Here is a 12,106-nt window from a genome sequence, read left to right as displayed (position 1 = left end):
ATCCACTAGGCTAACCTGGGAACAAACCGAGACAAAGAAGTTAAATGTCCTACTAACCTTTGCATCTCTTTGAGGTTCTGAGGACTCCTTATCTCCAACATTGCCTTGCACTTGTCTGGATTGGCTTCAATTTCACGGGCAGTTAGCATGAAATCCAAGAACTTTCCGGCTAGCATTCCTAATATGCATTTTGCTGGATTCAAACGCATGTCGTACTTGCATACCTGACTGAATACCTTCGTCAGATCTGTGATGTGATCCTCCACTAATCGACTCCTGACCACCTATCGTCCACATACACTTCCATACACTATCCAATCTGTTGTTTAAGCACCTTGTCCATTAGGCATTGATATGTGACTCCAACATTTTTAGATCGAACAGGATAACCTCATAACAATAATTTGACCGTTTAGTGATGAATGTTGCCTTCTCACAATCTGGGTGGTACATAGGGATTTAATTATACCCCGAGTATGCGTCGAGAAAACTAAGGACTTGATAGCCTAACGCCCCATCTACCAAGCCATCATTACTAGGAAGAGGATATGTGTCTTTTAGGCATGCTTTATTCAAGTCAGTGAAGTTCGTGCACATCCTTCACTGTCTGTTTGATTTTTTTAACCATCACTACATTGGCCAGCCAAGTAGTATACTTTACTTCCCGGATAAAACCAGCTTCCAAAAACTTTTTCACCTCACCATCCACGATGTGTGCCCAATGTTTTTGTTGAAAGGGTTTAAGGTCGATCGTCCTTCTCTTCTTCGTTTCCTCCCATCGTCCAACTCTTCTCCACTCTCCTTTAATCGTCCAATTCATTAAACGTTCTTTCCCGACTGGTGATTGACTTGCAAAAAACACTCTGACGCTCAATTTAAATATGCTTCTTAAGTAGGTCTTATTGTGATTCTGAAAAAAGTGTCTTTACCTGTTATTTTTACACAATACAACATGTTTCATAACCATCAAGCCCATTAGTTATGCATTAATACAATATATTTTTAGACAATATAACATGTTAATCACTCATTAATATCATATATTCGTATTTGATATGACCATTAAAGCTATTAATTACCCATTAATGCTTTTCAATTTACCTGCTGATGGTGTTGTCGCCTAACCGATCGATTACTTCAATCATGAACCAGTCGATCGGACGCCACAAATCATAAACGAATAATGGGCAACTTCCGAAAGGGCCAATCGATACACTGTATAGTACACACATAACAAAAATAATGAAATACAACCCGTAAAAAGTTTAAATATAGCAAATAACAAATATTTTTTTACAATACAATTTATTTGCATAAAACAAATAACATAATCAAATACATCATATAATTAATTATTTCTTAAAATAAATTATATTTAAATCGTAGAATTAATTTCTTAATTAAAAATAAAACCTAGGTAATTGTTAGAGATATTATATTTAGTTTATATTTAGGTTAAAAGCTATTTTTGGTCCCAGTTTTGGTTGGGAAAATTCGAAATGGTCCCTATGTTTTTTTTGTATTCAATTTGGTCCCAAAGAACGTATTTAGTGTTCAATTAAGTCCTTTTCAGTAACACCGTTTAAATTGTTAACGGTGAACTGTCCAGATGTGTAACTGCATTGTGAGGTGTGATTTATTTGCTGAGTTGGAGTCCTTTGTGGCATTGTCTGTTGGAATTAGGATTTTTTAAAATGTATTTCTGATTAGGGTTATTATTTTGGGAATAATGAAGTTTAAGCCTCCATGCCTCTTTTCACCTCTAATCACCAAAACTCCAAGTTCACTTACCTGCAAGACCAGGATACCTAACACAAAGTAGGCTCTATTCCCAGTTGAGAAATCTGACCATTAGAAACCCGAATCTGCCATTCCATTTAATTGAACGAACATCAGGATTACACTTACTCATTTCCTAACTTCCAATAATGAAATCAACCTAAATAAAGCAACAGAGGAATGAGAGGATTGGTCATCAACCATCAATAACAACACTCAAGTCGCCATTGATGGTGTTGTCCAGTGGCTAGGGTTAGGGCGCCGAGAGCCATTGTAGTTGGTGAGGAAGAAGGGCTGAGCCGCGGTGAAGGGTTTTCCTTTCGTTGTAGACGACGTCGGTGACGGCCTTGGGAGGAGTCACGGAGGGTGTTTCCTTGCGAACACGAGTTTGGAGGTGGAGCCTGACGCTGTGGCTGGCTGTGGTGCCGGTAACACCTATTGTCGCCAGTGAGCTCGAGACTTGTGAAAGCAGGTGGTTTTGGTGGCGCCTTGACCTGCGACGTGCGGCGGCCGTCTTCGTTCTCGAAAAAGGAGGGGTTTTCTCCCTCGCGCGAAGAGGAAAGAAAAGGAAGGTGGAGCGATGGCCGGCAACGGGACCAACGGTGAGCAGTGGATCTGACGACGGCTTGGACGGCGACTGGTGGCGGCCAGAGGCAACCCTGGTGACGTGTGGTGTCGCCGGCAACGTTATTCACCGCGAAGGAGGGAAATGAATTTATTCCCAAAATAATAACCCTAATTAGATTGGAGGATGATACTTAACTTTAATTTATTCCCAAAATAATAACCCTAATCAGAAATACAATTTAAAAAATCCTAATTTTAACTCACAATGTCAAAAGGACTCCAAGTCAGCAAAAAAATGACACCTCACAATGCAATTACACATCTGGACAACTCGCCGTTATCAATTTAGACGAAGTTAGTGAAAAGGACTTAATTGAACACCAAATACGTTCTTTGGGACTAAATTGAACACACAAAAAACATGGGGACCATTTCGAATTTTCCCAACCAAAACTGGGACCAAAAAGAGCTTTTAACCTTATATTTATCTTTATCTTTAGTTAGTTTGTTTATATTTTTTATTTGTATTTTGGGCTTAGCCCATATTTCTTCTATTATAAATAGAGGACCCTATGTGTATATTTAATACACAAAAGAGAGTTTTCACTATATTCAACTTGCATTGGAAGTCCCATATGACCAGAGATAAGGTCAATTCATAATATATAAGTGGGTGCAAACCTCACCTTACAAGGCGGTTTTGTGGGGTTGAGTTAGGCTTAAAGTCCACTTCTAACATGGTATCAGAGCCATCGTTAAAGCCTATCTTAGCAATATTTGTTGTTTGTTGAGCATATTGTTTCACCTGCTATCGGACCACCCAATAATGTCTAGTCCCACGCTCGAGATGTATATACCTTGGCATGAGCGGGTGTGTTGGAAGTCCCACATTGACTAGAGATAAGGCCAATTCATACTATATAAGTGAGTGCAAACCTCACCTTACAAGCCAATTTTGTGGGGTTGAGTTAGACTTAAAGTCCACTTCTAACTTTAATTTACTATTAAAAAATCTACAAACAATAATAACAATATATATATATATATATATATATATATATATATATATATATATATATATATATATATATATATATATATATATATATATATATATATTATAAAGTGGGTTTAAATCCTAACTCAACCCTACAAAACCGACTTGTAAGGTGAGATTTGCACCTCACTTATATATTATAAATTGGCCTTATCCGATACCATGTTAAAATAAGTTATATTTTCTCGTAATATTATATAAAAATAATTACCTAACAACTAATTTTAAGATTAAAATAATCCCTCGCTGTATTGAGTAAGTTGGATGTTATTTGATAAATTAAAAATTATTAATATGTAAATTTTTTTTATTATAAATAAAAAATTATAATTAATGTGTGAGTTAAAGTTAAAGCAGTCTTTAACATTATTTATCAAAAATTTAATTTTTTATTATTGATTCTAAATTAGTTTTTAATTTTAAATTATTTTAATAAATTTTTTTTATTTTAAACATCAAAGGAATTAAATTATTATGTTTACAAAAAGAATTTAATTAAAAAAGATTTAATTATATTTTAAATCCATGTAAGAACTTTCCTACCTAATAAATTTTGGTGGTCTATTAAATATTCAATAAATTTATTTTCCAGTTGAGTCTCTACTATTAAACTATTTTAAATTTTTTTAATTGACAATTCAGTAATATAACATAACATAATAAAATCACGTAAAATTTAATAGTGAATAATTCAATTGAAAAATATAAATTTCTTGAATACTTGATGAGAAATGTTTACTTAAGATTCGATTGAAAGTTTTCAAATTTAGCATAAACTTAAAATATAGTTACATCATTAAAAAAATGTAAAAATATTAATATTATTCAAATTAACTTTAAGAAAATGAAAAAGAAATTATTTTTAACATTTTTTTTAAAAAAAAGAGAAAAGAGAGAAAAGGTTATTTGATTTTGATTGCGTGAGGGAGAAACAGTAATAATGGTGGAAAGTGTCGGAGCGCTTCTAATAGGTTTGTTAAAGCTCACATAGTTTGCATGCTTATTACTTCAAAATTAGGATATGGGACCCACTGCTGACTCCAAACAGAATGTAACAATCCAAACCCTATTAAAATATTGAATTGGAAACATCAAGGTAGTTTTACATACATAGTTTTTCAATCATTCCTTTTTCCAATAACTAGGACTCTTCAAACAATGCCAATGCCTTTTTCTATTATTATCATGCTTTAATTCAACTTACCTTATTTTAAACAAACAAATTTTATTATCAAAATTTAAACCAAATTAAAAATATTCTAATATAATTGTTAAGAAATCAACTTTAAATCTAATGAAATTTATACCTATTTATATATTATAAATTGATCTTATTTTTAGTGTAGGTAGAACTTTCAATAATAATTTTTTTTCATTATTTAAAAATATCTATAAAATTGATGAAAAAAATTATTATTTTTAAAAACAAATAACATCTATCATTAATATTTGCATATTCTTAATTTCATTTTGATGGTTTTCATCTTTTTGTTAAGAATAAATAACAATTACATTAACAACATAAAACTTTTTATATTTTTATTGAGTAATAACGGTTTTATGTAATTAATTTGTTAAACGACATCCAAACTTGTTGGTTTAATCTTTTCTCTTATCATTGCATTGAATACTAAAAAGTAAAATATTCTCAAAATATTGTGATCATTGATTAATTAAAAAAAAATCCCAATCATTTAGATAAAACCATATCTGATAAATGTTTTTTCGTGAGTCGTTTGCATAGAAACAACACATTCTTTGCTATCTACTCTTCAACTTTTTATAATGGTTGTTTTAATATTTATCTTTTCATTGATATTTCAGTTTTTGATAAAGTATCAAAATTTATATTTTAATCTTGTTCCCAAATAAATATTATTCTCTTATAATAGTTAGTGACATATTGATAAAAATCAGGAAATAGAATAGACCTATTTTTGATAAAATTGACCATAAAAGATGCTATTATTGTGTTGGAGTAATTGGTTTTCTTAATCGAAAAACTTTAAACTCAAATAAATATAAAATGGAGGGAGTATTAAAGAAAAGCAAGTTGTAATAAGCAAAAACATTAATGAGAAAGAGACGGAGAAGAGAGAGACAAGTTATTGACAACTTTAATTTCCAATTTGATGTAAATTTCGTTTGTTTTGTGGGTTTCATTTTGGGTTTTTTCCTCTCTCTCTGTCTCTGTCTCTGTCTCTCTCTCTCTCTGAGAGAAAGCAAAATCTTCATTGAGAGAATGGCCCAGCACTGCGGATCCAAATCCCCATTCTTTTCTGCTTTTCTAAGGCATCTCAGAAAGCAAAAGATCACTTTTTGATTCCCAACCTCTTCTGGGTCTCTCTCTTTTGGCTTCAACATTAATGCCTTTCTTCTCCTTCATCTTTTTCTCCAACGTATCCACTACCCTCAAACAATGACTCATCGGGTCAGTGAGTGAGTTCATTTTTTTTTCTCTTCAATGATGTCGTGTTTCTTCAACATTTTCTTGTTTAATTTCCCATTTTTTTGCTGTAAAATTTTCTTCTCTGTACTACTTTTCAGTGGCTTCTTCCTTCAAGTGTTGAATTTGACTGTATTTTTTTGTTCTTTTCACACTGAGCTGTGTGTTTCAGTGATTATGTAACTGGGTTAAGTTGTATACCCTTCCTTGCATGTTTTTGTGTTTTTTGTGAATGGGTTACTCTTGAGTATTCTTCCTGTTACTTTTTCCGTACATGAAATGTTTTGATGGACTTGTTTTTGAGAATAAATACTTGTTTATCATATTTTGGTTTGTTTTTGTGTCGTTGGCTGGGTTATCTGATGGATGGATTTGATACCCTTGTCTGGAGCATCTGATTCTGATTGCAAAAGATGATTTGCCTGTGAGATTTGTCTCAGAATTTTCTGATTGACTTGAAACCAGAACATTTGGCCTAATTCTATCTCATTCAGAAAATTCTTTTGATCGCTGTTGGTGCTTCTGTGCTTGTCCTGCAGTTTATGCTGTGCTTATCATTATATGTTCTTTTGATTATCATTATTAGTGTATGCACAGTGCTCTTCTTTCCCTGTTCAGTGATACTTGTGAGTGTTGATTTCAGGGTTTCTTAATTCTGGTTAGGAAATATTTGCACACTCTTGTGGATTGTTGACGTAAAAACATTTGATATCTATCATAACTTAAAAGTGCCAATCCCCTTTTTGAGAAAGCCAATTGTGACAAAATTGGTTATTTGTTTCCGGGGCTTGTGTTTATCTACTTCAATTTTAAATGTTCTGCAAGCCAGGTAGTTTTGTATTCCTTTCTGTTGTCCATTTAGAAAATGCTTTTAACCGTAACCAAATTCGTTCTTAAAACTTCAAAAGTTTTCTTTTTGAGGGACATGGAGGAAAGAAATTTAATTTCTGGCCCTCTTGCATAGCATTACATGTGTTCCCCATTTCTTGTTGTGGAGATGGGCTCACATTTCTTTGCAGGTCTTCATTACTATGACATCATGTGGAAATGTCATGATCTAGAATTATTCTGTCTTCACAATGTTTTGTCTGATAATTTAGCTGTAGAATGGAATTCCCCTGTGGGTCATGTGAGCAGTTTACAAAACAGTCCAATTGAATCTAATTATTCTAGTTTTTGGGTGCACATTACGTATATATTACTTGGAGCAATCACTTTTCTCCTTAGCGAACAATCTTGTTTTCTCAGTAAATAAAAACTTATGTAAGCCAGGGTAAAGCAGGTGTCTCTTCTTTTGGGCTTAAACTGTATTTTTTTTTATTACTTATAAAATGTTTCTCTTAAATTATTATTTAACTAATAATCAGTTTATTTTTGTTTTGATTGCAGGTTTTCATTCCCTTAAAAATGAGGATACTTTATAATATCTTGTTTCATTGAAATCTGTACATTGTCATCTATGGCACTATTGGGCATGGGTGCAAACAGGCAAAACAATGGTTATATCCCAGGATATCATTCCCCGAGGGATCTTGTCTTCAGTGCAGAAGGCAGCACATGGACCTCATCTAATTATACTGGTGAACGTGAGGATGACTGCCATGGACTTGGATCCTCGCCATTGTCATCTACTTGTCATCTTTTAGGTTACAACAAGGAACTTCTGAAACAGACAATACTCAAGCATGAGGCCATATTCAGGGACCAAGTATGTTAGCTTCATGGTTTCATTGTGTTTATCTTTTCTACATATAGCTGCCAAAAAAGACTTTCTTTTATGTTTTATTAAAAGTATAATTAGTGTTGGAAGGCAAACATGGTCATGTGAGAAAGTATTACCCATTATCTACACAAATTATTAATTTTCATAAGGTTTCCTATTTCAGTCTTCGTCAAACACAAGATTAAACATTTATCATCTGCTGGTACCTAAAGTCCTGAAGTTGTGTAACTCTAGACCCTGAGACTTTTTGAAATGGCAGTAAGAGTTTCCATTGTAACATGTTTGGGTCAGTACTACTAGGTTCTATGAGAAGAAGTTTGATCATATTTGTTTATTTATTGATAATAAAAGTGGGGAGCAAAATAAGAATCTTATTTAGATAAACAAATGATTCTAAAAATTTTGTCAAATTTATTCATTCATTTCATTCTAAAAATTTATTTCATCCAAAATAAAGATAACATTGTGGAGGTTTGTTGTTTGGGGTAAAATTGTTCTTGAATATTCTTGTATATTCATAGAGATCTTAACTTTATTTTTTAATGACTCTGGCCCGTGCCTTGCTGTTCAGATTCATGAGCTTCACCGTATTTACCAGAAACAAAAAGAATTAATGGATGAAATTAAAAGGATTGAGTTACATAAACATACTATAAGGTTGGAGACATCATCGTCGAGTTCTTCTTTGTATTACTCACAAAACTTGCATTGGTTCACTAGTCAATCATCTATTTTAAAAGCTGAAGGCATCCAGTTACCATTGGCTTCTATGCAAGAAATGAGCAGGCAATTACATCCTACTCCTGTTCCTGCTCCTGCCCCAGCTGCAGTCATAGAATCTTCGAAAGATACTACACTATCAGTATCAGCTTACAGAAAAGTTGGTAAGAAAATATTGGATCTTCAACTTCCAGCTGATGAATACATTGATAGTGAAGGTGAATCTTGTGAAAATGAAAGGGCTATCAAAGAGCTCGCACTGTCAACTTATACTTTAAATGGAATTTCTAAGGCTGTGTATAACACTGTTGAGAAACCATTTAGAACCAATTTTAATGGTTTCTCCGACTTAAATTTGCCATTTAAGCTTGAAGAAGAGACAGGTGTGAAGTCTGATGATTTTGGTGCTTCAATCCATCACAAAAACTATACCTTTCATGATATGCCGAGGAGAATTAGACCAGGTTCTCATAGTTTTACCAATGATGTCATCCAGAATTTGGAAAGAAAACAGGATCTCCAAGCTTGTTTAGATCCCCCAATACAAAACAAGGGGACAAAACATGGACGGCTGCCCTTGGGTACTGGTTCTGGTGAGAACTTTTCCCTGAGATTGCCTTGTAGTTATTATAATACATATCTTTGTTTGGTATACCTTTTTTTCTGATATAGTGAATTGCTAATTTTACAGGGCAAAACGGTAGTGACTTGGGTTCCCTTGCTATATTTAATGATACGGAAAGCCAATCTGTTTCAATTGAATCCATAAGTAAGAAGCTGAAACAAGTTAACTCTTCACGTTTTCATTCCACCAATCAAATTGTCCCGGGACTGAGAACGGATATGGATAGCTTTGCTGGAAGGCATAATCCCACAAATGGTGTCTGGCTTGGACCTAGCTATGCTTCATGCCCATGTTCTTCTCATCAGCTTGTTTCTGAGTCTGACCTGAAAAGCTCTAGGATTTCACCACCAGTGTTATGGAAAAGTATTGCATCTGGCTGTAATTTAGATTGTCAAAACTGTCTTCACAGCAAATTTTGCAACAGGTCCAATCTGTTGGGTCTACCATCAATTAGTACTGATGATCCAAACTGCTGTGATCGTGGTCCATCATCAGCTGGCCATGAGCTTTGGAAGTATGTTAAGGATTCAGAATATGTGGAGACTAACAACAACATAAACCTGAATGTTATGCCTGTTAGTTCTTCTGAAACAAAAGCTGCAGAATTTCAAAGTATTCGGATAACAGTTGAATATGATAAATTTCAGGATTCAAGGTTGCCTTGGCTTAAAGAAAAGCCTGCTGTACCCAAGGGAAACCCCACTGGTGAACGTGAAGCCTCAACCCCCATTGATTGTTCCTTTCTGAATCCTTCAAAATTTGGGTGTGTACATTCTGATTTGGAGTTGAATAAGGTTCAGAAAAGTAACTTGTGTGCATTCGACCTTAATGGAAAACCTCAGACACCCAAAGTCGTCCAGAGCCTGTCCACAGATCATAGGACTGAAGAAATTAATAAGATATCCAATGTAAAATTGCCTTCTGATGGTTATCCTGACATGGGCGAACAAGCATCTGTCAGTGAATACATGAAGAATGAAAAGAAGCACAAACATTCATCAGGTATTCTTGACCTAAATTCATGCACAAATGAAGATGAAAATATGGCAATTGATAATGATTTACAAGCTCCTGCAAGTCCAGAAAACAAGGAATGTTCTCCACCCAGAGGAGAATCTGATGAAAACCAGCCTGAGATGTTGCGCTTGGCAGGGCAGGAGCAGGAGGTTCCAGAAGCACGAGAAGAGCAAACCAGAATTGCAGCCGAGGCTTTGGTTTCCATATCAGAAGCTTTGACCTATGATGGTATCCAAATGACAAATTGCCCATCATCTGAACCTTCTATAACTAGTTCTCTCCACTGGTTTGCTGGAATTATTTCTACAGTAGTCGATCATCCAGAGCATGAGGTTAAGGAGGATTTCAATTGTGCCATTAAGGATCTTGAGGACTTTCTGCCTGCTGACTTTGATTACTTTGAGTTCATGTCATTAAATTTGTCTGACACCAAGGACCTATACAAGAGTAGTGGTCAAAATGAGCAAGAAGGTCTATATACTTCATCAAGTCAACCAAGAAAGTGCCGAACAAACAGGAGGAGGCAGGGGAATGACTTCCAAAGTGACATTCTCCCAAGCCTTGCTTCTTTGTCTCGGTATGAGGTGACCGAAGATCTTCAAACCATAGGTGGTCTCGTGGAAGCTGCCAGAAAAACTCCCTCAGCATCAGGTTGCCTTAGAAGTGCCGGCAGAAATGTAGTTGCTCGGGGTAAGAGAAAGTCTTGTGGTTCATCCTCTAACATCACAGACTTGCTTTTGAACTTGAAGGAACTAAATATTGACACTGAAATTGCCATTGAGAAAATGGGGTACATAAGTTGGGGAAAGATTTGTAGAAAGCCAAGGGGAAAGAGATTTCCTATCAGTAAATCCCACTTAATATTTAGCCAAGTACATAACTAATTTTAAAGTTAAGTTCATGGACTTTTGGATGAGGTTTTTATGAACTATAGGATCCTCTTGTAAATGTCGTCATAGACACTTCATAGTATATGAGATTATGTTAGAAGAATAGAAAAGGAACCCATATATATGTTCAAGTTACTTGTTGGAATCAAATTCATTCTCTCCTATATTGGGGATGCAATGACTTCTACTTATTTGTTTGTTCTATTTTGGATCTTTTCCCTTCTTAATGTCAAGCAAATATAAAAACAAGAAACATCATACTAAGACATAATACTAGAGTATTATTGTTCAATTACATCTTTCCTTGTTTGTTGCATTTTTATCTTTTGCCTTAAAAGCCAAACAAATATAAAACAAGGAACTCCAGGTTAAGACATATAATAATACTATGGTTTTATTGTTCAATGACTTTGTCATTGAATATTACTTTTGTCCTGAATGTCTTTTGAACTCTTTAATTCATAGATAAATTCTCTTAATATCCTGAATTTGTAATCTATTAGAAAAAAGATGCCATACATTTCAAGATTGTTTTCGCAAATGTTTAGCACTGAAATAATAATGGTGTTGCTTTTGCTTTAGTTTGGTGGTTTCATTTCACAGACTTGACTTTTTTATGGTTGAAGTAGGTAAGATGACTTTCTTGAGAAAAACGTTTTTCTAGTTTTTCTCTCAAAGATTTGCTACTTTTACACTCTGTGGGTTATGTTTTCTTAGATATTCCTTTTATGATCATGTAAGAGGCTTCAATCAATTATTTTTTATCATGTTCATTTTGAAATACATTTTTTAATTAAAAGTAGGGTAAATAATCGATTATATGGTATTGTCATATTTTAATTTCAGTATAATGTGAAAAATAATTACTGTATTTGTATCAATTTTTTAATGGTTTAGTTTTAAGTGTTTGATAAATTTTGATATTGTGGTCTATTGAATATTAAAAAAGTTATATTTTTTAATTGAATATTTACTATTCAACTTTTTTATTAATTGGAAGACATTATTGTTATCTTATCCTGTCATAATTATAGTTACATATTATTTTATAATTTAATAAAATTGTAAAATAATATAGTAATTTTGTAAATTAATACTGTATAATAATAGTTACTTCATCGAAAATAATAAATATGAAAAATATAAAATTATTTAGTATTCATATATTACAAAAAATTATTAGAGACTAACTGAGTATATCTAAATTTTTCATGCAATCAAAACATAATTACGTGAAAATTTTCAGTTTATTATTGAAGTGATTGAACACCTGTTTGACTTT

The 12,106-nt window shown here is 33.5% G+C and overlaps 1 protein-coding gene across 3 annotated transcripts; it reads left to right on the top strand.

Annotated features, from left to right (window-relative positions):
* Positions 1-5,536: 5,536 nt before the first annotated feature.
* LOC106778758 lies at positions 5,537-11,077 on the top strand. Of its 3 annotated transcripts, none has more exons than XM_014666743.2 (4): positions 5,537-5,834; positions 7,239-7,557; positions 8,144-8,885; positions 8,984-11,077. In XM_014666743.2, exons 2-4 carry the CDS (start codon positions 7,309-7,311, stop codon positions 10,816-10,818), a joined length of 2,826 nt encoding a protein of 941 aa, XP_014522229.1. In that variant the 5' UTR covers positions 5,537-5,834; positions 7,239-7,308; the 3' UTR covers positions 10,819-11,077. The 3 variants fall into 3 exon arrangements, with proteins under 3 accessions (XP_014522229.1, XP_014522230.1, XP_014522232.1); XM_014666744.2 differs by having other exon boundaries at positions 5,537-5,842; XM_014666746.2 differs by lacking the exon at positions 5,537-5,834 and adding an exon at positions 5,913-6,678.
* The last annotated feature ends 1,029 nt before the right edge of the window (positions 11,078-12,106 follow it).

The sequence above is a fragment of the Vigna radiata genome, unplaced genomic scaffold, assembly GCF_000741045.1.
Source record: "Vigna radiata var. radiata cultivar VC1973A unplaced genomic scaffold, Vradiata_ver6 scaffold_349, whole genome shotgun sequence".
In the NCBI taxonomy this organism is placed as follows: domain Eukaryota; kingdom Viridiplantae; phylum Streptophyta; class Magnoliopsida; order Fabales; family Fabaceae; genus Vigna; species Vigna radiata.
Note: the sequence above shows the minus strand (reverse complement) of the source record. Positions and strands in the feature narration are given on the sequence as shown.